Source organism: Lutra lutra, chromosome 1, assembly GCF_902655055.1.
Source record: "Lutra lutra chromosome 1, mLutLut1.2, whole genome shotgun sequence".
In the NCBI taxonomy this organism is placed as follows: domain Eukaryota; kingdom Metazoa; phylum Chordata; class Mammalia; order Carnivora; family Mustelidae; genus Lutra; species Lutra lutra.
The window spans coordinates 215,509,794-215,536,428 of record NC_062278.1 but is presented as its reverse complement, the minus strand read 5'-3'; the positions used below and the strand labels follow the sequence as shown (position 1 = coordinate 215,536,428).

Below are 26,635 nucleotides of genomic sequence, written 5' to 3'. Positions count from 1 at the left end.
GCTGCAGGTTGGCCGGCCTGTCTGTCTGCGTGCATGCACCAGCACCCCAACTGGGCACCTCTGTGTGGGGCAGAGCCAGGCCCACTGTGCTGCTCAGGATGGTTTTGCATGGTGCCTGTACTGTTTGGGTCCCTTTACTGTCACGTGTCTTTCACGTGTCTTTCAGTCCAGAAATGAGTCTGCTCCTGCTGGTGGACCCGTCCACTTACCTGCTTCCTCTCCGTCTGACGCTGTAGAGGTGACAGCTTCTGAAACGTGCCCTTTTTTAAAAGCCTCTTGGGGGCCTGGGTGGCTCAGTTGTTAAACATCTGCCTTTGGCTCAGGTCTTGATCCCAGCATCCTGGGATCGAGGCCCGCATTGGGCTCTTTGCTCAGCAGGGAGCCTGCTGCTTCCTCCTCTCTCTCTGCATGCTTCTCTGCCTACTTGTGATCTGTGTCTGTCAAATTAAAAAAAAAAAAAAAGCAGAGGGGATGGGAGGGAAAAATAAAACAAGATGAAATCAGAGATGGAGACTAACTGTAAGAGATTCCTGATCAGGGGCACCTGGGTGGCTCAGTGGGTTAAAGCCTCTGCCTTCAGCTCAGGTCATGATCCCAGCGTGCTGCTGCTTCATGATCCCTGCTGCTTCTTCCTCTCCCCTCCCCCTGCTTGTGTTCCTCTCTCACTGTCTCTCTCTCTCTGTATCAAATAAATAAAATCTTTATAAATAAATAAGTAAATAAATAAATGCCTCTTGTTAAACTCTGTGCTTCTCAACGGTAGATGTTGCCATGTTTTGGCCCAAGAGTATTTTTTTTTCTAATTAATTAACATATAGTGTGTTACTAGTTTCAGGGGTGGAGTTCAGTGATTGATCATCGCGTATAACCCCCAGTGCTCATCACATCATGTGCCTTCCTTAATGCCCATCACCCAGTTACTCCATCCCCCTCCCCTCCTCCCCTCCAGCAACCCTCAGTTTGTGTCCTATGATCAGGATTCCCTTTTTTTTTTTTTTTTTAAGATTTTATTTATCCATTTGACAGATCACAAGTAGGCAGAGAGGCAGGCAGAGAGAGAGGAGGAAGCAGGCTCCCTGCCGAGCAGAGAGCCCGATGCGGGGCTCGATCCCAGGACTCTGAGATCGTGACCTGAGCCGAAGGCAGCGGCTTAACCCACTGAGCCACCCAGGCGCCCCAGGATTCTCTTTTTAAAAAAAAAAATTTATTTATTTCACAGACAGAGATCACAAGTAGGCAAAGAGGCAGGCAGAGAGAGAGGAAGGGAAGTAGGCTCCCTGCTGAGCAGAGAGCCCGATGTGGGGATCGATCCCAGGATGCTGGGATCATGACCTGAGCTGAAGGCAGAGGCTTTAACCCACTGAGCCACCCAGGCACCCCTGCTCCTCTGTTTTGTTTCTTAAATTCCACATAGAAGTGAAGTCATATGATAATTGTCTTTCTCTGATTGACTTATTTTGGTTAGCGTAATGCCCTCTAGTTGCATCGACATCATTGCAGATGGCAAGATTTCATTTTCTGATAGCCAAGTGATACTCTGTTGCATATACATATACCGCATCTTCATCCATGCATCTGTCCACAGACATCTGGGCTCTTCCCACAGTTTGGCTATTGTGGACATTGCTGCTGTAAACATTGGGGTGCAGGTGCCCCTTTGGATCACTACATTGGTATCTTTGGGGTAAATACCTAGGAGGGCAGTTGCTGGGTCATAGGGTAGCTCTGTTTGGCCCTGAAGTATTTTTTGATGTCATCCAGGATCTTCAGTGAGCTCTGTATGTCATTGATGAAGTTAGTCCTGCTGTGAGTGGAGGTATTAAATTTCTAGAGGTACCATGCATTTTTTTTAAAGGTTTATTTGTTTATTTAATAGAGAGAGAAAGAGATAGTAACAGAGAGCGAGAGTGGGAGGATGGAGAGAAGCAGCTCCCTGCTGAGCAGAGAGCCTGATGCAGGACTCAGTCCCAGGACCCTGGGATCATACCTGAGCTGAAGGCAGATGCTTAACCGACTGAGCCCCCTCAGGTGCCCCGGTACCACGCATTTTGATGGGAACATCTGATACTAAGTATAAACTACCTTCCGAAGAGCGGTGATTCCAAAGACACTTCCAATGCTTGCTCTTTGGCATATCTGCCTTTAGATAAGGAGAAGGTGTTCCCCGGATGGGGTGGATTTTATTTTGCTGTCCGTTTCAGTTGGCGTGACTTAGAATAGAGACCTTCAGGTGAGAAAGCAACCACGAGCTCCCGGATGCCACAGGGTTCCTTGAGTATTTTCTGGGCCATTTTCCCTCTTGCCACATCACTGTAGTCTCTCTGGGCCTCTGCGAGAGGGTCTGTGGACGTTAAGAGTCCTGAGGGCACCTGAGGAGCCATCTTCCTTGACCCAGCCATGGCTGTGTTCACGTCACTCAGCTCTCCACCTGTGAAGTAGGACTGTAGGTGCAACTTGCTGTAGACAAACGCTGGGCCAGAGGTTTCAGACTTCAGATTCCGCATTTTAGAGGAGACTGGACAGGGATCACTGTCACAAGGCAGAGGTGGGAGTGGCATCTGAGGTCACAGGATCCTTTTCTGTAGCAGGTGTGACCATTTACATGTATCTGAATCAGGTCTGATTTTGTTTCTAAATGAATTTGTCTCAAAGTTAGTTTTGAAAAGTTTGATTCCTCCACCCACCTCGGGCTTACTGGGTTTTGGATTTATGGGGAAGAAATAGTGAGCAGACACGAATCCTCCAGCACTCCTGTCAGGTTTTTTAAGGTGCAGCATTGAGGCTCCTTGCACTTAAACTTTGGAGGAAATCCAGGAGGCCCAGAGGACACGGAGCGCTTTCTTGCACGGTTGGGTCTATTCCTAGTCTGGCCGGTGCACTCGTCACTGGTCCGTGCCCTGCCGAGAGATCTGGTCGTCTCTGCTCTGTTATGTAGCCAAGAAAGCAGAACAGAGAAGTTTGGGCTTTTGATCTATTATCTAGGAAAATATGCCAGCCTTTCAAATTAAAACTTTTGTTCTAATCTTTTTTAAAGATTTTAATTTGACAGAGAAAGAAATCCCAAGTAGGCAGAGAGGCAGGCAGAGAGAGGGGTGGAAGCAGGCTCCTTGCTGACCAGAGAGCCCGACACAGGGCTCGATCCCAGGACCCTGAAACCATGACCTGAGCCGAAGGCAGAGGCTTAACCCACTGATCCACCCAGGCGCCCCAAACTTTTGTTCTAATTAGGAGAATTAAAAATGTTCTTAGACTTCTTAACAGATTTTATGCTTAGAACCAGAAGTGCCCAGTAAAGTTTAGGGACAGAAGGAGTCACTCCAAATCCAAAAAAGTCCACAGAACAAAAACCACATTTGTGCCAACAAGAGAGGGACTTTTTTTTTTTTTTTTTAAATAAGATTTTTATGTATTTATTTGACAGAGAGATCACAAGTAGGCAGAGAGGCAGGCAGAGAGAGAGGAGGAAGCAGGCTCTCTGCTGAGCAGAGAGCCCGGTGCAGGGCTCAATCCCAGGACCCTGAGATCATGACCTGAGCCAAAGGCAGAGGCTTTAACCCACTGAGCCACCCGGGCTCCCCGAGAGGGGCTTTTATTTTTTATTTATTTATTTTTTTAAAAGATTTTATTTATTTATTTGACAGAGAGAGATCACAAGTAGGCAGAGAGGCAGGCAGAGAGAGAGGAAGGGAAGCAGGCTCCCTGCTGAGCAGAGAGCCCGATGCGGGACTCGATCCCAGGACCCTGAGATCATGACCTGAGCCGAAGGCAGTGGCTTAACCCACTGAGCCACTCAGGCGCCCCGAGAGGGGCTTTTAAATAACGCAGTATGTGGCAGAGTGAGGGAACTCAGTGGAACCACTAGAATCCACCTTTTGAGGACTACTGTGTGATAAAAATGATAAAAAAGATACTTCGTGATAAAAATGGTCCTACATATAATTCTCTGGAGGAAAGCTTGCCTAGAGTGTGCAATGACTAATGAATAATGAGTAATACTGTTTAATGTGTGTGTGTGTGCCTGTGTGTGGAACAATCTAGAAGGGAGGCAGGGAGGTATGATGGCGTCCCAGCGGCAACATGAGGGCCGCTCTCCCCACCCTGAGAGGGCCCACCCTGCATGCCTCAGCTCCGTCCTTATGGCTCTGGTGGTGTCCCATGTCTCTGAGGAGACCCCCAGCCCCTTCTTTGTACTCCTCACCTCCCCCTGCCCTACTGGGAAGGGGTAAGGAGAGCAGGGTGGCTTGTTGCTCTCTGCAGGGCTGGTAATCGCTTCTCCGTGTCTGGTGGGATGCCGGGTGACTAAGTTTCTGTGTTCTTTCTGTGTTTTCTGCATTTCAGCACTGCAGATGTATTACTCTGTCCTCACGAAAGAAGTTAGGAAATTGAAGGGAATCATATTTAAGGCCATATATACATAAGTACACAACAGAAAAAGGGTTACCTGAACATGGAACTCTCATTATAAAAAGCATATGTAAAATTTATCAGCTCACTGCCCTGTGGTGGCAAGGAGAATTTACCATCATCATTAGTTTTTTTTTTTTTTTTTGTAGTGTAGTTTTGGATCTCGTAGAGGCTTTGGGTTATGGTTCCTGAGTATCAGTTTTTAGTTTTCGGCAGCATTCATTTAACCTCAGACACTTGAGTATCGCCGTAGAACTGCTTCAGATATCAGAGTGCTGTTACTTGTGTAATACTTTTCTCTAAATGAACCTGTATTTCAGACTTCCATTTATTTATTTATTTATTTATTTATTTATTTTTAAAGGTTTTGTTTATTTATTTGACAGACAGAGATAACAAGTAGTCAGAGAGGCAGGCGGGGGGGGGGGGAAGCAAGCTCCCTGCTTGATCCCATGACCCTGAGATCATGACCTGAGCTGAAGGCAGAGGCTTTAACCCGCTGAGCCACCCAGGCGCCCCCATTCATTTATTTTAAAGGAAACTTGGTCTCACTGCCCCAAGTGTAAAACCAGCATCGCTTGCCGGGAATATTTGTATTTGCTGAACTTCCGGAGGCCCAGTTGGATACTGTTGCTGGCAATGACTTTGAACCTTAGTCTTGCTCTCCCTTGTTGTTATTAGGAAGGTGGCAGGTATTAGGCGTGAAGGGCGTATCACCGCTGCCCTGAGACCTTGTCTTGGTTGTGAGCAGAACAGCAAGGGCAGTGAGACCCCAGGTGGGGCCGTGGCTGTGGACCTCCACCTCCTGAGTCCTGTCCGTCTCTCAGGGGATTTTGGTCTGAGTTTATATGCCTGATGTGTTCTCATTTGTGAGAAGAATGGAGGAGAAAGTTCTGGGTGTTGGGGGTTGCATGTCAAAGGTGCCAGCTCCTTGTCAAATGGGTGCTTCTCACAATACTGCCTGGGGTCCTCCCTTGCCAGCTCTGACGCCCTGGTGATGGCCATGACCCCCAGACTGACCAGGACTTCTCTCCATCAGGAGACCACCGTCTGCAGCTCCTTTGAAGATGTCCACTCCGGATCCACCCCTGGGTGGAACTCCTCGGCCAGGCCCTTCCCCGGGCCCGGGCCCCTCCCCTGGAGCCATGTTGGGCCCTAGCCCAGGTCCCTCACCGGGCTCTGCGCACAGCATGATGGGGCCCAGTCCGGGGCCTCCCTCAGCAGGACATCCCATCCCGACCCAGGGACCTGGAGGGTACCCTCAGGACAACATGCATCAGATGCACAAGGTAGGGAGCCTGTGCCCACTGCCCTGATTGACTGGGACCCTGTGATCGGAGGTGGGAGAATGGAGAGTGCATCCGGCCTTCTGCTCCGAGCCAGCAGCCTTCCCACCTTGTGTCTCTGGTACCCGTCATCCCACATGGGAGATGTGGTCCCACTGCTCCAGAGTTGCCTTTTGTTAACAAATAAAAATGTCCAAATCCCTAAAAGGTGGTTTATGTCACATGGTTTCCTGCACTCGGGTGCCTCTGCTCACCTGTGCTCTCTGTCCCCACTCTGTCCTGCACTTGGGTGCCACGCACTCACTGTCCTGACGACTTTCGGAATTGATCAGATGCTTTTGGCGGTGAGGTGAGGAAAAAAAACCTCTTAACACAAATAGTTTTCCTTTCTCTCTGTGTTCCTGGGTGATGGTTGGGGAAAACAAGGAAACATCCTCCTATCTGTGTCACCATCTAAAGGAAAAAGTGCCATGTTCAAGCCTCAGAGACCACAAGAGATCCTCGTGGAAGATGGACATGGTGCGGCCTAGAGGCGAGGGGTCTCTGCTGACCCCTCTAGCCTCGCTCCCGGGGCCGTCTGTGTGTTCATACCCATTCCGCTTAGCTCTCCCCTTGCCCAGCAAGTGTAGGCTGTTGTGCCCATTTTACAGACGAGGAAGTGGAGTCTCAAGAGATGGTCAGTTACCGAGTCAGTGCTGGAGCCACTCTCATTCTTCTTGCCCTCCTTGCCTTCCCCATCCCCGCACATTGCTGTCAGCAGTATGTTGTCGCTTCCTTTTTGGGAAGCTGTTGGTGACCTGACCACCTCCCCCCGGCCCCCACCCCGGCCAAATTGAGTCTGGCTTCTCCAGCACAGCCTCTTTCCCTCTCTGCCCCTTTTGTTTCTTCCTCTTGGAATCACTTGCACATACTCCACATGTCTGCCAGACACCTGGCCTTTGCCCTGCACCGTGTTAGGAGCCCAGGGGCCAGAGGCCGTGGCAGTGGGACACCCCTCGCCTGCAGAGGCGTCAGCTTCCCGAGGATCTCCCCCTTCCTGCATTTGAAGCTGCTCCTGTGGTCCCCGCCAAGCGCCCTCTCCTCCTCCCCTCTTGCTTCTCTCATGGCGCACACTGAGCTGTAGCTGACTTTCACTGGGCCCCCCATTAGACTGAGTTCCCAGAGACCAGGATACTCCTGCCAACCAGGGCCTAGCAGAGTGCCCTGGAAGGGTCGTGGAAAATGGCCCCTTTACCAGCTATTCCAGTCTGGGAAGTACTTAGTCCTGAGCCTTTGGAAGGAAATTAGGTGTCATTGTTGTGCAGAGGTCCAATGTGCCTCTTAGGAGGAACAGAGCTATGCCACGGACACCTTTCCTCCCAGCTAATGGGCTGGAGGCCGATCTCAGATCAGTGAGGACATGAACGTAGTGTAATCATACCTGCAAGCAGAAATTTCTGTCTGTTCCTCTCATTTACAGTCTCCCAAGGAAGAGGGTTTCTTTTGTTTTTTTAATTTATTTTTTTAAAGATTTTATTTATTCATTTGACAGAGAGAGATCACAAGTAGGCAGAGAGGCAGGCAGAGAGAGAGGAAGAAGCAGGCTCCCCACTGAGCAGAGAGCCCGATGCGGGGCTCGATCCCAGGACCCTGAGATCATGACCCGAGCCGAAGGCAGCGGCTCAACCCGCTGAGCCACCCAGGCGCCCCAGGAAGAGGGTTTCTGATCCAAAGATCGGTGGTGACCAAGTCTCCTTGTGACAATTAATCGGGAGCTTGGTGTCCCAGCCAAAACAGCTCCTCTCCAGGAGCTCATGTCTTTTCTGTGCGGTATTTTGGCCATCTGAAACTGTCTTCTGGTGCCCTGATCCATCTGTCCCTTCACTTCCAGACCTCTAGGCTCCTAGGTGGTCGCCCACTGTCGAGTGACATTGTTTCCTGCATCTGCTTGACACTTTAGTCAGTGCCAGGACCACGGCTTGGACCTAAGCTGCTTGGTCACATCATTGATTCCGTTACACACCAGGGCGACCTTGGGTGGACATTCTCACTTGCAGTGAACTCTCAGGTGGCACTTCGCGTGCTGTTCCTGTTCCCCCTTGTTGAGCTTGCCTTGTCCTTGTCCCCTCTGTAGCCAATGGAGTCCATGCATGAGAAGGGCATGTCGGATGACCCCCGCTACAACCAGATGAAGGGAATGGGGATGCGGTCGGGGGCCCATGCAGGGATGGGGCCTCCGCCAAGCCCCATGGACCAGCACTCCCAAGGTACTGCTTCATGACTTTTCTTCCTTGTGTCTGTTGCCTGCCCCCCCGCCCCAACCCTACCCCAGTGTCCTGAGGTTATTTTCGTAGTTGGTCTCCCAGTCTCCCACAGGCAGATTCAGGGTAGACCTAGGCAGTCTGGTCTTGTGGGAAACTCTGCCATGGAGGGCTGGGGAGCTTGGGCTTGCCTGGTGCCCGTTTTGGGCTGGCTTGTCTTAGAGCAGCCGCCGAAGAGGGAACCCTGGTGGGACGTGTTTATCTGCAGCCCTGGAGTTTAGACAGGGGCTGAGCAGGGTGGGCTTCTCAGGCCAGCAGCTCCCATGCCATCCAGGAATGTACTAGCAATGCAGATTCCTGGGCCCCACTTCAGACAGCTGGGACAGAACCTTGGGGTTGGGGCTCTGCTTTAACAAGCCTTCCCTGTAGTTTTTCTGAACAGGGCAGTTGGAGAAGGGATGGAGTAGATGACTGCAGTCATCGGGGTGGGGATCTCAGTGCCTCCAAAGGGCTCCACACTGAAGAGACTTTAGGGGCGTGGTCTGTCCAAGTTGAGGGGCAGGAGGGCAGGCCTGAGGGAGGCCTGGATCTGTGTAACAGCTCAACGTGGACCGTTAGCAGGCAGCTTGCTGAAAGCTGAGCCAGACCAAACCGGTCATGCCGGCCACTGTCCAGGCTGCCAGGGTGTCTCCGTTCTCTGGGTGCTGCTCCTTTGAATCATGGGATTGACGTCATTGGCCGCCCCCTGTCTTGGGTTAGGAGCCGGTGTAAGCACAGTTGGAATGTTACGGTCTCTGCCTTAGAAATCAGAGGATGTGTGTTGCCAAGTGACCACCTGGATCCTCGTTGCTTCACAGGTTACCCCTCCCCCCTGGGTGGCTCCGAGCATGCCTCCAGTCCGGTTCCAGCCAGTGGCCCATCCTCAGGCCCACAGATGTCCTCTGGGCCAGGTGGGGCCCCCCTGGATGGTGCCGATCCCCAGGCTTTGGGACAGCAGAACCGGGGCCCGACTCCGTTTAACCAGAACCAGCTGCATCAGCTCCGAGCCCAGATCATGGCGTACAAGATGCTGGCCAGGGGGCAGCCCCTCCCCGACCACCTGCAGATGGCAGTGCAGGGGAAGCGGCCGATGCCCGGGATGCAGCAGCAGATGCCAGCGCTACCTCCACCCTCTGTGTCCGCCACGGGACCTGGCCCCGGGCCTGGCCCTGGACCTGGCCCGGGTCCGGGACCAGCACCTCCAAATTACAGCCGGCCTCACGGTAGGGCCCACGCTCCCCTGTGCTCGGGGTTGGGAGGGGGACGCAGAACGAACTGACCAGGATGTGGGCGGCGATGTCCACAGACCTGGGCTCTCCTGCCCTCGGCATCCCCCCTGGAGCCTGCATGGCGTTGGCAGGGCTCAGGGTGCTCGGGCGGCAGGGCTTCCTCCTCGCTCGGTGTTGCCTCTCCCACTGCCTCCCTGGCCCCCACCCCCACTGTCTTATTTGCGCCGAGGGGCTTGTTGCTGGCTGTGTCCCCTGGAGCCAGGCCTGCCTGCGGGGGTGGGTGCAGGCGTAAGCACGGCTGCCTTCCATCATCGTGTTTGTTTCTCCTGATGTATAGGTATGGGAGGGCCCAACATGCCCCCCCCAGGACCCTCAGGAGTGCCCCCTGGGATGCCAGGTCAGCCCCCCGGAGGGCCTCCCAAGCCTTGGCCTGAAGGTAAGCCACCTCTGTCTTGGTGACGTGCCTCTTCCCTGGCTCCCATCACAGCCTTGTGCCATGTAGCCCCTGAAAGGGACCTGTTGAGAGAGAGGCTCCCAAGGACAAGTCCTCACTTCTTTCTGCCTTCTTTGGGTCTTTTTTTTTTTTTTTTTCCTTAAATTTTATTTATTTGGGGCGCCTGGGTCGCTCAGTGGGTTAAGCCTCTGCCTTCGGCTCAGGTCATGACCTCAGGGTCCTGGGATCGAGCCCCGCATCGGGCTCTCTGCTCAGCGGGGAGCCTGCTTCCTCCTCTCTCTCTGCCTGCCTCTCTGCCCACTTGTGATCTCTCTCTCTCTCTCTCTCTCTCTGTCAAATAAATAAATAAATAAATCTTTAAAAAAAATTTTATTTATTTGACAGAGAGAGATACAGTGAGAGAGGGAACACACGGGAGTGGCAGAGGGAGAAGCAGGCTCCCCACTGAGCAGGGAGCCCCATGTGGGGCTCAATCCCAGGACCCTGGGATCATGACCTGAGCTGAAGGCAGATGTTTAACGACTGAGCCCCCAGACGCCCCTGCCTTCTTTGGGTCTTATCTGTCCCTGGTCAGTTCCCAGAGGCTCAGGTTTGGTTCCACTGCATGATTCCTGCCCCACCTTGTCCTGTGGGTTGTGGTAATCCTGGGGTCTCCTCACCAAGGAGAGGAGGAGCCTAGTGACCGAGTCCACCGGACGCCTCCAGTAAGAGGCTGTGGCGAGGCGCTGCCGCAGCCACAGACCCCGTCCTTCAGAGCCCAGAGGCCATGTCTGACCCCCTTCCCTCCTGAGAATGCCACCCCCTCCCCCCCTGTGCTGTGAGAGGCAGGGAGAGTGACAGGGTGGCCCAGGGTTCTGTTTCTGCTGACTGGGTGCAGCCTCCGTGTTCTGTGTAAGATGTCGTCATCAGGAGGTGTTGGAGGGTCATCTCTGTGGGGAAGAAGTGTGGACAAAATGGCCTCATTCCTTGTCCGCTTGGAGCCTAAGGTTTAGTGACGGGCCCTGCAGAGCTCATGGCTTAAGTAGGACTCCTTGGGCACCGGATGAAAGTCCGGAAACGGCTGTTCCCGCGAGGCCGCCCACAGCAGGACTGAACCTGGGAGCGGCACTTAGGCAGGCGGGGCTTCGGGGAGGGGAATGTCTCCTGAGATCTGGAGGGGGCAGGAGGGAGGAGGACCCCTGAGGGACCCCTGAGTGAGATGCTGCTTGGGCCTCATCAGCCTTGGGGATGAGTTTTTCCCCGGGGCCATAAGCGCCCAGAGGGCTTTTCGTTTACCTCCAGAATCGAGCCAGAATTCAAAGCTGTGCCTCTCCCGCCTGACTCCTCTCACCCCACTCCTGCCAGGACCCATGGCGAATGCTGCTGCCCCCACGAGCACACCTCAGAAGCTGATCCCCCCACAGCCAACGGGTCGCCCCTCACCTGCGCCCCCAGCCGTCCCACCCGCTGCCTCCCCGGTGATGCCGCCCCAGACGCAGTCGCCGGGGCAGCCTGCCCAGCCTGCCCCCATGGTCCCATTGCACCAGAAGCAGAGCCGCATCACCCCCATCCAGAAGCCGCGGGGCCTGGACCCTGTGGAGATCCTGCAGGAGCGGGAGTACAGGTAAGGGCGCTGCTGCCTGGGGGCACTTGGGGTTGCTGCCCCTCGCCTCAGTCAGTCCCAGCGTGTGTCGGTTTGACTCTCAGTTCCGAAGGCCGGTGGGGTATGAGATCGGAAATCTGTCACCACTTGCCTAGTTCTCTCTGTTGCTGTGTATCCTTCCAGAGAAGTTCTCTGCGTGTATAGGCAGACAGGTGCCTGTGCTTCAGGGTGGGCGCGCGGTTCCTCCCGCGGCGGCAGACTTAGATCTTCCCCTGTCTGTACCAGATGAGCTTTTCTCCTTGTTATGTGCAGTATTCTGTCCGGTGGCTTTACCATAATTGATTTAGCCTGGACCCTGTGATGGAAGGGATGTGAAGTTGTTTCTAGTCTTTTTTTTTCCCTCATCTTTTGTTAAAACAATGTTATAGTCAACACACTTGCGTCTCTCTCTTTTCCCATGTGTGCACACGTGTCCGAGTAATTCCTTGAAAGTGCCATGGCTTGGGTACAGGGGACCTAGGCAGGGAACGTTCCTAGATTCTGCAAAACTGCCCTCCAGAGAGGTCGTACAAACAGATGTTGAATGCAAGTACTTTATTCTCCTCGCTCACTTTCCGCTCATCAGCACTCAGCGACCTGGCCGAGCTTTGTGGTGGGTGGTCACAAACGTCACTAGTTGCTGGCTGCTTTGCCAAGGCCTTCTGGGTGCCTGGCGCAGGGGGAGACAGCGGGCGCACAGGGCGCCTGTATCACACTGTGCCGTGCTGCTGGGGCACCTCAGTTTCGCCCCCAAACACCTTGCCCTCCGCCGTTTCCCCATTGCGTTGACAGCTTGTTCAGGACTGGCCTCCCATGGTAAACGTAAACCGCCTGTAGGAGGGGCTGTGCTTGTTGGCCGTAATCCCCCAGATGTACCCGAAAATCTTTGTCTAATGACAGGCTCCAGAGGGCTCCACCAGAGGTGCTCTGGAGCTCCAGCCCCTGGACCCAGGCACCTCCCCTCCAGTTCCATGTAGGTAGCTTAAACGTGGCCTTTCCAGATACACCCTTGCGTCCCCCACGTTTCCCTCCCATTTCTGTCCCCATGCACCTGACTGCAGCTCATTGAGCCAGACCCTGTCTCCCCTTCACTGTTGCTTACCCTCCCCCATCCCCTGTGTCCTCATCTTAGCTCCCCACCCCATCCTGGGAACTGGTGGCCTTTTCCACGCTGTGGACCCCACCACCTGATCTACATCTCCTTGCTGGCTTCCCTGTTCTCCCCTTTGTTTGTGCAGTCTGTTTTCCACACTGCAGTTTGAAGTTTCTTCTTATAATTAACTTCCATTAGACCTGTTCCCCAGGCTCAAACCTGCCACTGGTGTCCCGGTGCCCATCCAATAAGCACCTTTTTGTTTAGCCCCTGCCCAAGGCTCTGTCCTTGCCTACACCACTGTCCCTGTTCCTCTTTTTCTGTGGAACAAGTGAGACTCATTTCTACCCCCAGCCCTTTGCATAAGCTGCACATGACTCCTTGGCTAATTGAGGCCTAATTGCTGAGGTCACCTGCTTATAGAGGCCTTGCCTAACCCCCTCACTTCTAGCCCCTTTCTTAGAGTCTTTGGTACTCTCTGCAATTAGTATAGATATTTAATTTTTTAATTCCTTTATGGGCTGTCTTGCTGGTAAGCCTGAGAGCTCCACAAGAATAACACATTAGTCTTGTTTAGTCTTATTTAGTGCTAAGGCCTAATGTCTGGATCAGTCCCTGGCACACAGCAGGCGTTTCATAAATATGGGTGAAACACTGAGAAGGGGGATTACCTCATTTGAACTGTAGACCAAGCCTGGAGCGGTTGCTCTGCGGGGTGGTCCCTGCGCTGGGGTGGAGACGCTGGTCTACCTGACCCCCTAGCTGGCTCTCGCTGCTCGAATGTCACAAAGCAGCTGTGCCCTGTCAGGTTCGGGTTTGCTGGGCCTGCCCCACTCTTCCCGTGTTCTGTGTTTCGGCTGGCTTCCTTTTCTGAGCCATTGCCCGTCTTGTGACCAGGACCTGCCTTCCTCAAGGGATGGATTCTCCTGAGGCCCCACCTTTAAAGGGAACAGGTGGGCTCCCGTGAATACACAAGAGCTCTCCTCACCTCTCCTTCCTTTTGTCTTTGCCACCCAGGCTGCAGGCTCGAATCGCACACAGAATTCAGGAACTTGAAAACCTTCCCGGGTCCCTGGCCGGGGATTTGCGAACCAAAGCGACCATTGAGCTCAAGGCCCTCAGGCTGCTGAACTTCCAGAGGCAGGTGGGCGCAGGCGCAGGCCCATTGCTTGAGGGAAAGAGCCTCTTCTGCCAGCATTGATGTTTCGATTCAAAGAGCTACTTGCCAGGCAGTTCTTAAATGGGCCTTGATCATTAAAAGCAACAGTGGCCTCGCACCCCCTTTGGCTGGCTGTCCCCCTCTCCTGTCCACGTCCTGCTCAGTGGTGGGACGTTAGCCGCTCTCGGGATGCATAGCTGTGGGTCCTTCCTAAAGCAGTAGTTGGCGGCGGGAAACAGGAGACTTACGTGGGTCTCTTCCTGGGGGCGCTCTACCTTTGAATGACCCGTGAGGAATATCTTGCATGTGGTTGATGGGGGGCAGCGCTGGAGACCTGAAGGTTTGAGAGAACCTTCTGGATGTCCTGAAGCAGTCATTCTTCTGAGCTTTGCACTGTCTTTGGGCACCCACCAGAAGGCATTTAGAATGGCTCCTTCTGGAAGGAGCCGCAGTGTGTCTAGCTTGAGATAATGTAATTATGTGTGGATTTGACAATGTCGTGCGCATCGTTTCTTCCTTCCTCAAGCTGCGACAGGAAGTGGTGGTGTGCATGAGGAGGGACACGGCCCTGGAGACGGCCCTCAATGCCAAGGCCTACAAGCGCAGCAAGCGGCAGTCCCTGCGTGAGGCCCGCATCACCGAGAAGCTGGAGAAGCAGCAGAAGATCGAGCAGGAGCGCAAGCGCCGGCAGAAGCACCAGGTGCGTCCTCGCCCCGCCGCGAGGCTTGGCCTGTGTGTCCGGGCTGTCGGGGCTCCCGTGCCGCTGAGTCTTGTTTAGATTGTGTTTGAGCATGCTGTCTGTCTGTCTTTTCTGTTCATCACAACCGTATTCTAGGCACCGAGAATATGTTAGTGGGTAAAACCGCATGGTAGCAGGTGGACAGACCATAATCACATATGCCGTGTTAGGGAGGTGATGAGGGTGTGAAGAGATGTAAAGCAGGGGTGGGGAGGGACGGAGGGGCTGCTGGCACAGCACAGTTAGGGGAGTTCTCTGAGAAGGCAGGACCTGAGGGAGGGAGCCACAAACACATGTGGGCCAGGAGCTTTGCAGATTGAGGGGAAGGTGCAACGGCCCTGGGGCTGGAATGTGCCATGTGTTTTGTGACCAGCAGGGATCCCAGTGTGGCTAGAGTGGAGTGAGCAAGGGAGAGAGTGGGACAGAAGGATGAGGGAGAGAGTGAGGGGAGGACAGAGAGGTGGAGGGGACGCAGAGTGTCTGGGCTGAGGACACCACTTGGGCCTTTACTCTAAGTGAGGTGGGAGCCATGGAGGGTCCCGAGCAGACAAGGGTGTGATCTGACTTAGCTTCTACGCGATCTGTCGGGAAGACCCCATCTCTGCTGGAGTAGGACGTGGGACGATTTGGTTTGTTTGCTCACTGACTTTTTCTGAAGCGCTGCTGTGGTCGCTGTCTGGTACAGGTGTAGTTTAGAATTTAGAAAGTCAATACTTAGGTTTTGGTGTACCCTTCAGGTGGGTTTTCTGTCGCACAGAGTATTCAGAAGTTAAATAGCCTCCTTCAAGCAAACACACACACGCGGACTTGTGTTTAAGTACTGTGGAAGCATGATTTTTAATGTCTACGTTGTATTCCTTTTCTGCCTTGGTATCTGCTAATTTATGTAACCATTTCCCTGTTGGGGCACATGTAGCCTGTTCTCAGCCTTGCGGTGTTAGAAATAATACTAGAAGAGACCTTCTTGACCTTGAATTTTTTTGGCCAATGTCTGCCAATGTCTGCTGTTCTCCTTCCTGGCAGTGGAATGACTTGGTTGGAGGGTGCGGGTGTTTTGAAGTGCTTCGTGTTCAGTGCCAGTTTGGGCAAGGCGGATGGCCCTGCCTGTTACCACGAGGGAGGACCCCTCTCCCCACAGTCCCCCGCGCAAGGCTTTCCTTACACAGGGAACGCTGAACCTCAGGGGCAGACAGTCATTGTACTGTTTCGATTACATCCTCTGGGTTTTAAACAAGCTGCCTGTAAAGTTTTGTCTCCTTTTCAGCAACATTACAGCGACCCTGGGGAGTAGCCAGTCCTCTCTTCTGTGTCTGTCCCTGCAGGAGTACCTCAACAGCATTCTGCAGCATGCCAAGGATTTCAAAGAATATCACAGATCGGTCACAGGCAAAATCCAGAAACTCACGAAGGCGGTGGCCACCTACCACGCCAACACAGAGAGGGAGCAGAAGAAGGAAAACGAAAGAATTGAGAAAGAGAGAATGCGGAGACTCATGGTAATATTCTGCCTTCGTGACATCGTGTCCCTTCATGTCCCTTTGTGGCTGCTTTGGGTGTGGCAGGCACCAGGGATCGATTGCCTGGTGTTATGCCAAGGCCAACTGCTGCTCAGAGTTAGAGGTGGTGCAGAGAGAAAGAAAGGGCGCGGGTTTGGGAGTCCAGAAGACCTGGCCTGTTCATTCTGTCAGTGTTTGCGAGACCTTAGGCTGGTTAGCTGGCTGCTCTGTGATCTCTCCAGAAAGGGGAGGGGCACGCGCTGTAGGTTGGGAGAGTGACTGATGATGTGATCGCTGGCCTGTTCCTCCACCCTTTGTGTTTGGCTGTTTGGGATGATTCAGGTGGATGCTGACAGGCACTGCTGTGTACACGCGGCCCTACCAGTAAGGAGAAGCATGCAGGCCCTACCCTCCCGGCCGCTCCTGGTGACCCTAGAGAGATGGAGGCCCAGGCCGAACAAACGAGCATTTTGGGTGGTGTGAAGTACCCCGAAGAGAAGGAAGCCGGATGAGGGAGAAGGGGTGGATGGGGTGTTATGGGAAGGGTGGGCGTGACTCCCTTAATGAAGTGCCTCTCAGGGATAGAGGAACCAAGGGCAGGCCCGTGAGGCGGCAGAAAGCCAGGTGTGAGGCACAGCAGAAGGCCCCTAGAAGAGCGTGGTTAGGGCACGAGCGAGGTCAGAGTCCCTAAGGCAGTCATGGGGGGCCTTGTAGACCACAAGAAAGGCTTTAGATTTACTTCTGTGTATGGGAGCCACAGGAGGCTCTAAGCTAGGGTGACATCTGATTGATTATTAGAAAGCCAGAAGGGGCTTGCTGCATGGGTCCGTGAGAGTATCTGGGGGGCGTTTGTGGACAGAGGGGCTAGGACTTGCTGTTGGCCTTTTCAAATGGCTTCTGGCAAAAGCATATCTGTCCAGCAGGCCCCCTCAGGGTCTTCCCTGGGTTGAGGAGATGCTGAAGGGGAAGTCGATAGCCCTGACAAGGTGTATGTACAGCATGGGTCTGGTGTCAGCTGAGCATTCCTTTGGGGAGGGTCTGGTTGCTGGTTAATGACAACCCTCAGTGGCCTTCTTGGCTTTGGATTACCTGTCCTGGGCCCTAATGGATGAGCGCGTGTCTCTTGCAAACACCACCATAACCTCACTCTTCTGCAGGCGGAAGATGAGGAGGGCTACCGCAAGCTCATCGACCAGAAGAAGGACAAGCGCTTGGCCTACCTCTTGCAGCAGACAGACGAGTACGTGGCTAACCTCACGGAGCTGGTGCGGCAGCACAAGGCTGCCCAGGTCGCCAAGGAGAAAAAGAAGAAAAAGAAAAAGAAGGTACGCTGGGCCTGGCCATGTGCCTGCCCCGGGGTGGGACTGGAGCAGCCGGCTTGGCACATGTGCCTCGGCCTCCCTGGTGACCATGTCTCTCTTCACTTGCAGAAGGCAGAAAATGCAGAAGGACAGACGCCTGCTATCGGACCTGATGGCGAGGTAAGGGATCAGGAGTTTCTTTTCATGGAAACGCCAGCCCAGTCCTGGGAGCTTAGATCTGTCTCATCCTTTAAATTTTTTTTTCTTTTGGAATCACCAGAGCTATCTATGATGAATGGAAGAATCCACATGTGTCCCCTGCCACATCGCACCCCCTCCTCAGTCCCACTCCCCAGGAAGGTACATTGTCAGCTCCCGGTGTGTTTCCTTCTGGACTTCTTTTGTTGTCCGTCCCGTTATTTTGTTAGTTTCACTCTGACGTAATTAAAGGGCAGAACTCCAGCATCTTCCTCACCTGGGTTCCCCATTTTCCCAAACATTTTTTCCTAAACCATTGGAGAGTCACGTGCAGACATGACGACCCCTTACCTCCGTATATTTCAGTGCGTTTCCTAGAAACAAGCTCCTTCTTTTCCGTGACTGTACAACGATCAACAGGCAGAAACAAGCATGCCTGCAGTGACACCATGATCTCATCCGCGGCGCTTGTTAAGGCTTAATCAGCTGTCCCTCTGGTGGCCTTCACAGCTGTCCCTTTGGTGGCCTTCACAGCAAGTCCGTGGCCACACGTTGCCTTCAGTGGCGATCCTTCTAGTCCTTTGATCCTGAACAGCTCGTCACTTCGTCTCAGCCTTTTCTGACCTTGGCATTTCTGAAGAGCACAAGCCAAGTATTTCCCACAGGGGCCTTTCACTTGGGTTTGACTTGCCCTTTCCTTGTGGTTAGATTCTGGTTATGTGTTATTGGCAGGAAGACGCCAGAGTGACACTCTATTCTTCTCCGTGCGTCACAGCGGGAGTCATGGCATGGGTGGCTTCGGTCACTGGCGATGATGACCAGGATCCCTTGGTGTCTGCCGGGGCATCTGTGATGAAAAGTTACTATTTTTTCCTTTTGTAATAATTAAGTACCTTGTGGAGAGATGCTCAAGGCTCTTTAAACAAATTTTACCTCCTCTTTCTTCCACTCGCTCATTTTTTCATTGGCTTAATTGGTTTTTGCCTGTATCCGTTTTTGCCATGATGGTTACAGAATGGTGATGCCCCCTCTCTTCACCCTCACCCTCCTCTTCCCTCCCCCATGATATCTTTTGCATGTTTTAGATGACTTTCTACAGGAAGGAAGGGTTTTTTCTTTTCTTTCCTCTTTGGCCCATGCTACAGTTTGCCAGCCCCGGTACCAACTTACAGGATTCTCATTGAGTTTAATCCTTTACCGTCATTATTTTGATGTTCAAAGTAGTCCAGTCTGGGCCAGTAAGAATCCCTTCCAGTTGGCCCATGTGTCCCTTGAGAGCTGCCTTACTTCCTTGCACACCGAAATGGCCCAAGCTCATCTTCTGCTTTCGCCGGCAATATTTAGAAACCAAGATCTCTCTCTCTCTTTTTCTTTATTTCTAAGGAAGTTAAGTAAGTAAGTAAGCCAAGTTCTGTACCCAGAGTGGGGCTTGAACTCCTGACCCCAAGATCAAGAGTCGCATGGTCTACTCACTGAACCAGCGAGATGGCCAAGATACCTCGTTAGATGCGATTGTCGATATAGGGCGTCATTGCTTTTAGGCCCTCCTGGCAGTCAGATCTAGGGAACAGGTATATGGTCGCATGCATCTGTGCGTTGCTAGTCTGTGTGTTCATAACCTTGCAGTCACATGGATGTCTCTGCATCTAACCTAATACTGTAGGGCTATTTCGGTTCTCTCTTTCCTTATAACAGCCCAAAACTTGGCTCCCATTAGCCATGGTGTATTTCTTTATTTGCCTAATCCTGGAAAATACATTCTGGGAAATACATTCAGAGTTGTTAACTCATACTCCTGTGCAAAAGAGGCCTCCTAGCTAGAGTTTAGTTGGTGTCTGGAGTTATTCAGCCTGAAATTAATGTGCTCCAAATATTACATTTAAACGTTACTTGGATTAGTTCTCTCCTGTGCCCTCATTGGTGCGGTTTCCCCTTTCCTTGTTGGTTTTATTTATTTACTCATCATTTGTGTATGTATTTTAATAAAAATTTTTAAAAGGTTTTATTTGGGTATTTGACAGAGATCACAAGTAGGCAGAAAGGGAGGCGGGGGGGCGGGCAGAAAACAGGCTCCCCGTTGAGTAGAGAGCCTAATATGGGGCTAGGTCCCAGGACCCTGGGAGCATGACCTGAGCTGAAGGCAGAGGCTTAACCCACTGAGCCACCCAGGGGCCCTATTTTAATAAATTTTTAAAAAGATTTTATTTATTTGAGATAGTGAGAGATAGAGCCCAAGCTGGGGGACAGAGGGAGAGGGAGAAGGAGGCTCCCCACTGAGCTGGGAGCCTGATATGGGACTCGATCCCAGGACCCTGGGATCATGACCTGAGCCGAAGGCCAACACTTAACTGACTGAGCTACCCAGGCACCCCTTTCATTTCTGTATTTAATAAGTGAAACTTTACTAGTCTGGTTCTAAAAGTCAGCACCGTACAAAGTGGCACACTTGGAGCAGGCTTGCTGTCTCCACTCACCCTTTTTTCCCTGCCACATCCCTACCAGCCTCCTGAAAGCTGCTGTTCTCCCTCAGTACACTCATTTGGAGGGAAGATGTCTAGAAGGGGGCGGTGTAAATAAGTAGTGTTTCCTTTCCCGCCTTCCCCGCCCCCTCCTCACTCCCACCTTCCAGAGGAAAACTGTGAGTAACCGTTGTGGAATCCGTGTCTGCTCCGGGGCCTTTTCTGTGTTTGTGCCGCCAGATGGTTTTCTTTTTCAGCCTCTCATTGTGTCTCTGACATCTTCCCACGTTAGCTCACATACCTTATTCTTTCAGTGCCACCAAAATGTAGTATTTCTTGCAGAAAATATTTAAACAGTATGATAAAAAGCAAAAGTCCCCACGGCACCTGCTTTCCCGAGAGCAAGCGTGCGGGTTGAACATGCGTCCAGGAATCGTTTGCCTACATCCTTTCGGTTTGTTTTAAGGCCATTTGGGGTGATCTAGACATAGCTAGACTCCATTCAGCAGGATATCTTGGGCCACTTTCCAATTCTGGCCATTAATTCTATTCTAATTTTGTGGTGTGGACATGTTGGCATCTCATTCAGCAGGCAGACGGGTAGTCATTTAGGTTGCTTTGCATTTGCACCCGCAGTGACGATCCTACACTTCTCGTCTCTGATGCGCCACCGCGCGCCCCTCCCTTTCCCAAGCCTGTTGCCCTTGTTCCCTTCCTCCCGTTGCACACGTTGTTGTCATGAACCTCCCTGGACATTACGTTTTCATGCTCTCTCCCAGTCAGCGTGGCCTGCCGTAACAAAGCGCCATGGCTGGGGTGGCTTCAGTACCAAGAAAACAGTATGTTCTCACAGCTCTAGAGGCTGTAACTCCAAGATCAAAGTGCAGCAAGGTCGGTTCCTGGGGAGGGCTCTCTTCCTGGCTTGTGGATGGCTGCCTTCTTGCTGTGTCCCCATATGACGGGAGAGACAGCAAGCTTTGCTGTCTCTTACAGGGGGCACTATTCCGTCCCGAGGGCCCCACCTTGTAACCTCAACTAACCCTCATCACCGCCCACCCAAGGCCCCGTCTTCATATATAGCCACATGGGCAAGTTGGGGCTTCGGCATTGAATTTGGGGTGGGGGGACACAATTCAGGCCATAGCAGACACACACTTTCTCCTGGAGGCCAGATTCCTAAAAGTGAATGACCAGTGATTAACTCAAATATGTATTTATTTCATGAAATTTTATTTTCTCTTATTATTTACTTATCTTTTAAGTTGGCTCCATGCCCACTGTGGGGCTTGAACTCATAACCCTGAGACTGAGAGTCGCCTGCTCCGCCCACTGAGCCAGCCAGGCGCCCCATGACAGTTTTATTTTAACTGTTATATTGAATTTTTAAGAATGCAGGCTGGCGTTTCACCACAATAGAAAGCCTTTGTAAGGGCGTTTGGAGCATTCAGGGGAAAAGTCCCCTGGCGGCCAATTGCAGCTCAGGGAGTTCTGTTGGGTAGTCACTGGCTGCTCGTCCTGCTGGGCTCCAGAAGCCTTGCTTTGGTGGTTGTGAACTGTGCTTGATCTCAGCCCGTGCTTCGCAGCCTTGGCCCCTCTGAATGGCCTGGGAGCTTTTCTGAAAGAGTGAATCAGAATTTGGGGGTGGGGGGAAGGGCAGGCCTCAGCACCGTTAGCCACTCTCAGGGCGCACTCGTCGGTGAAAGTCCCCAATGGGGCCCATGGAGGCTGTGTGTGCAGCAGGCGGTTGCCGTCACCTTCCGTGGTGGGCAGGTTTGAGGGCCAGGTGGTCTGGTGGCATGAGAGCTGATCTCTGCTATATGGGCCATGTTGACAGTGAGTGTGGCCCCTGAAGGGGATGTGAGGGTGGGAGAAGTTTCTGGAAGGTGTGAACAAAGGTTTAAACCAAAAACTTCATCCTTATCCTGGAGGTTTTCTCCAGGAAATTTGAGGGCACTAATGGAGGGGGAAATGTTCTTCCAGCATTGGCATCTCAAAACAAGAAAGGGAGGAATTTCATATATGCTAAGAGGAAGTTAGTTGTTTTGTTTTCCAAATATTCTAGTTAGCTCTTTCATGGAAAAGAATGAGGACCTTTGAGGAAGTCTACAAATGTAGTATTAATGGGGGGGAAAGGGGGCCAAACCAATGTGAATAGTATAGTCATTTGCGTATAAACGGGGAGAGCGCAGTCCTTGTTTCTCACACATCGAGTAGGCTACGAGGCTGCGGAGAGACAGATACTGGTAGACGCATATGGAGAGAAACCGTCTGATGGGGTCGGCAGAGGATCCCCACTGTGTTCTTGTGAGGTTGGAGCCGTGTTACTGGTTTGAAAATGAAATACCTCGAAGAAACAGCTGTCATCAATGGATCGTATATTATTACTGGATTATTAATATGTCGTTAACCCCCCTTTTTTTAATGTTATTAACCCATTTTCACAACCACTGGCCATGTTTTGTGCCATTTTCTGGGCATGGAGTTGGGGGAGCACTTCCCAAGGTGGCTGTAGTTAGCAGAAGCCTGAGGTGTGGAAACCCCAGAACCTCAGGTTATGCGTGTGACCCTTTTTCAGCCTCTGGATGAGACCAGCCAAATGAGTGACCTGCCAGTGAAAGTGATCCACGTGGAGAGCGGAAAGATCCTCACGGGCACCGACGCCCCCAAAGCAGGGCAGCTAGAAGCCTGGCTTGAGATGAACCCGGGGTGAGTTGGCCTCGTTCCGGGGGCTCTGATAGCTGATTCTGCTTTCATTTAGAAGCAGGCCTGTTCACTAAGGCAAGTGAATCCTGTGCACTCTGGCAAAGTGTGTATTAAAACACTAATATTTTTTCTAGATATGAAGTAGCTCCGAGATCTGATAGTGAAGAAAGTGGCTCAGAAGAAGAGGAGGAGGTAAGAGTCCATTTCCTGGCTGCTGCAGTTCTCAGTGTGGTAACTTCCACTCCTGGGGCCCCCCTCACTCCTTTGCACTGTGATCCTCTCCTGCTCTGGGAGGGTGTTGTATGGGGCAGGAAACAGGCCCGGGACAGCCAGGGGCCCTGGTCCTGGCTGAAATTTGGTGCCTTAGAGCTGCACTGTCCAATACAGTAACCTCTAGCCACATGTGGCTCCCCAGTCTTAAATTAATCAAATTAAATAGAATTTAAAATGGACCATCCTTAGCTCTACTAGCCGTCTTTCAAGTACTCAAAATCCGAAGCCCTCCTCTCTGGAAAGATCAGTGTGAAGTTGGGATCATTGGATCATGTACGTGTTTGCCCATTATAACCTAATCTTTGGAAACATAAATAGTTGGATTTGTTGTGTAAACTCTAAATCATTTAACTATGTCACCTTACGGTTGGCAAAACTGTACTGATGAGCCACGTTCCCCTCTCTGTCCTCGAGTGCCTCCTGGGAGCGCACATTTTTTACTTTCCTCCTTATTACCACTTCGGCTCATCTGGAATTTTATTTGGGGTAGGCCATGGGGCAGAGCTCTGCCGTGTTTCCCCTCCGAGGAGTACTAAGTGAACTGACATTCAGTTTAGTCCTCCCATCCCACTGGCCTGTGACATTTTTTTAAATGTGTTCAGTTTTCATACCCAGTGGGGTCGTTCTAGGGCGGCCTGTTCAGGTTCATTTAACATTGATTGTAATGATTCTCCAGTAAAATTTTGTTGTAATTTTTTGATAGCTCTGTAGAGAGATAATTTAAATACCATAAAATGCACCCATAGGAAGTGTATAATTCAGTGATTTTTTTTTACTGAATTTATAGACTTGTACAATCTTTACCACACACCAATTTTAGAATGTTCTGTAATCCCAGAAGTCTCCCTCCTGCTGGTTTACAGATTGTTCTGACCCCTTCCTCCAGCTCCAGGAAACCAGGGATCTGCTTTCTGTCTCTGTAGATTTGCCTTTTCTGGTATTTTCTATAAACGGAGTCCTATAACGTGTAGTATTTTGTGTCCGGCTTCTTTCAGATAGCTATTGATGTTCCTCCCTGTTGTATGCGTACCAAGAGATCGTGGCTATTTCTGCCCGCATCCTGACCTGCTGTGCAGTGTGGCACGCTTGCTTATCCTTTCCCAGTTGATGAGCTATTTGTGTTGTTTCCGTTTTTGCTGTTACAAATGATGTTGCTGTGAACATTCCCATACACGTCTTTGTGCGGACATACGTTTTCATTTCTCTTGGGTAGATACCTAGGAGTGGAATGGCTGGGTCACATGGTAAGTTCATGTTTGCCTTTTTTTATGAAACTGCCAAACAGTTTTCTAAAGTGGTTGTACCATTTCACGGGTTCCAGTTTCTCCATATCCTTGTCCATACTTGGTGTTTTCTGTCCTCTCGAGTGAATCCATCCTGGTGGGTGCATAGTATTATCTTATCATGCCTTTAGTTTGCATTTTCTTAGTAACTAAATAATGTTGAGCATTTCTTCGTGTGTTTGTGCACCATTCGTATATCTTCTTTGGTGAATGTGTAGTCCTGTTTTTTGCCCGTTATGAACTAGGTTGTCATCTCATCACTGAGTTGTAAGATTTCTTTATATATTCTTGGGACATGTCCCTGATCAAACACAGAGCTTGCAGTATCTTCTCTTAGTCACTCTGCCTTTTGCTTTTTCCCTCAACGGTGTATTTTAAAATGTAAAATGTTTTTAATTTTAAGGAAATCTAGTTTATCATAAATTTTTTTGTTCCTGCGTTGTGCTTTTGGAGTTATATCTAAGAACTCTTCGAAGTCACTTAGATTTTTCTTCTGTGTTTTCTTCTAGATGTTTTGTAACTGAAGCTTTTACAATAAAGGTCATAGTTGAGTCAATGGCTATGGTCTGAGATACAGGTATAAGATTTTTTTCTTGCCCATGGATAGCCACTGTCTCCGCACCATGTGACAGAAAGATCACTCTTTCCTCCTTCAGATAGTCTTGGCACTTCTGTTGGAAACCCTTTGACCAGAAATGTAAGGTTGTTTCTGCGTCTCCTTTATGTTCTATTAATCTTTATGTCTGTGGTTGTACCACAACCACTTTATCTTGGTTGTTGTAATTTTATAATAAATTTCGAAGTTAGGTGGTGTTACTCTTCCAGTTTTGCGGCTTTCACTGTCTATTCTAGATCCTTTGTGTTCCTTTGTAAATTTTAGGGTCAGCTCATCAGTTACTATAAAAATTTCTGCTGGAATTTGTATTGGAGTTGCATTTAATCTGTGGATTGATTTGGGGAGACTCACACCTCAACAATATTTGGTCTTATTATTCATGCTCATGGAATGTGTCCATTTATTTTTATCGTCATTGATTTCTCTTAGCACTGCTTTGAGGGTTTTCAGTATACAGTTTGTATACTTTATTTGCTAAATTTATTTTTAAATATTTCTTTTGATGCTATTATGAATAGAATTAATTTCTTTCTTTTTAAGATTTTACTCATTTGAGAGAGAGAGACAGAGTTCAAGTAGGCAAAAGGAGAGGGAGAAGCAGGCTCCCCATTGAGCCAGGAGCACGATTTGGGGCTCAATCCCAGGACCTGGAGATCATGACCTGGGTTGAAGGCAAACACTTAACCATCTGAGCCACCCAGGCACCCCCAGAATTGATTACTTAATTGTACTTTTTGGATACTTTATTGCTATTACATGAAAATACAACTTCTTATATATTAGTTTTGAAAAATATTGGTCTTGTATGTAGATATGAACTTGCTGAACTCATACTATTTGTTCCGATAGTTTGGTTTTGATTTTTGATTTTTGTAGATTCTTTAGGATTTTCACGTGCAGGATCATGTCATGTTTAGTAAATAATGGCAGGTTTACTTCTTCCTTTCCCATCTGTGTGCCTTTAACTTCTTTTTTCTTGCTGTATTCCATTGGCTGGATTCTCTACTACAGCGCTGAGTAGAAGTATTAAGAGCAGATATCCTTGTCTTGTTCCCACTCACTGTTCTGCGTTTATTCTGTCACTGCTGTTTGGTGTCAGCTGTAGGTTTTTCGTAGAGGCTCTTTATCAAGTTCAGTAAATTCTCTGCTATTTTGTCTATTTTTTTTGTCTATTAAGCTGGTGGTCTGGTTTTGTCTTTTAACTGTTAATACAATTTATTATGTAAATTAATTTTTAATATTACCCCAAGCCTTGCATTCCTGGGATAAGTTCTACTTTGTCCTACCGTATAATCTTTTCTGTATATTGCGGCGTTGTTGATATTTTGTTGATGACTTTTAGGTCTATATTCGTGAGATATTAGTCTATAGTTTTCTTGTGACATCCTTGTCTGGTTTTGATGTGGTTAACATTGACCTCACAGAATGGACTGGAAAATACTCCCTTCTCCTGTACTTCCTGGAAGAGTTTGTGAAGGGTTGGTATTAATCCTAATATATTTGAGGGGGTGCCTGGATGGCTTAGTTGGTTAAGTGTCTGCCTTTGACTCAGGTCATGATCTCAGGGTCCTGGGATTGAGCCTCGTGTTGTGCTCTCTCTTCAGAGGGGGTCTGCTTCTTCCTCTCCCTCTGTGCTCTCTTTTTCAAGTAAATAAATAAAATTTTTTAAAAAAGAAATCTTAATATATTTGGTAGAATTCACTGCTGAAGCCATCTGGGCCTGGCCGTTTCATTGTAATAAGGTTTTTATTTACTAATTGAGTTAACCGTTAAAGGTTTTTTTCCCCCCAGTTTTTCCATTTCTTCTTGACTCAGGTTTAGTAATTGTATCTTTCTAGGAGTTTGTCTTGTTTCATCTTAGTTATTTGTTAGCATAAAGTTATTTATAGTATTTCCTCCTCTTTTTGTGGGTCTGGCAGTAATACCTATTTAATTGCCCGTTTTGGGAATTCAGTAATTTGTCTTTCATTTTTTGGAAGGCAGTCTAAGTTTAGGTTATTCATTTAAGACCTTTTTTTCCTGATATACTTGTTTAGAGCTAT

At 50.3% G+C, this 26,635-nt stretch overlaps 1 protein-coding gene across 7 annotated transcripts in view; it reads left to right on the top strand.

Annotated features, from left to right (window-relative positions):
* The window catches only part of SMARCA4 (SWI/SNF related, matrix associated, actin dependent regulator of chromatin, subfamily a, member 4), a 92,675-nt gene that overhangs the window by 14,237 nt on the left and 51,803 nt on the right, over positions 1 to 26,635 (top strand). For all 7 annotated transcript variants that reach the window (XM_047702187.1, XM_047702222.1, XM_047702212.1 and 4 more), the window contains exons 2-13: positions 5,444 to 5,693; positions 7,804 to 7,936; positions 8,788 to 9,192; positions 9,536 to 9,634; positions 10,997 to 11,255; positions 13,384 to 13,510; positions 14,052 to 14,225; positions 15,587 to 15,760; positions 16,918 to 17,085; positions 17,191 to 17,241; positions 22,294 to 22,424; positions 22,556 to 22,613. In XM_047702187.1, the coding sequence (XP_047558143.1) occupies positions 5,472 to 5,693; positions 7,804 to 7,936; positions 8,788 to 9,192; positions 9,536 to 9,634; positions 10,997 to 11,255; positions 13,384 to 13,510; positions 14,052 to 14,225; positions 15,587 to 15,760; positions 16,918 to 17,085; positions 17,191 to 17,241; positions 22,294 to 22,424; positions 22,556 to 22,613 (2,001 nt within the window). In that variant the 5' untranslated portion in view covers positions 5,444 to 5,471. The remainder of the gene's footprint in view (positions 1 to 5,443; positions 5,694 to 7,803; positions 7,937 to 8,787; positions 9,193 to 9,535; positions 9,635 to 10,996; positions 11,256 to 13,383; positions 13,511 to 14,051; positions 14,226 to 15,586; positions 15,761 to 16,917; positions 17,086 to 17,190; positions 17,242 to 22,293; positions 22,425 to 22,555; positions 22,614 to 26,635) is intronic.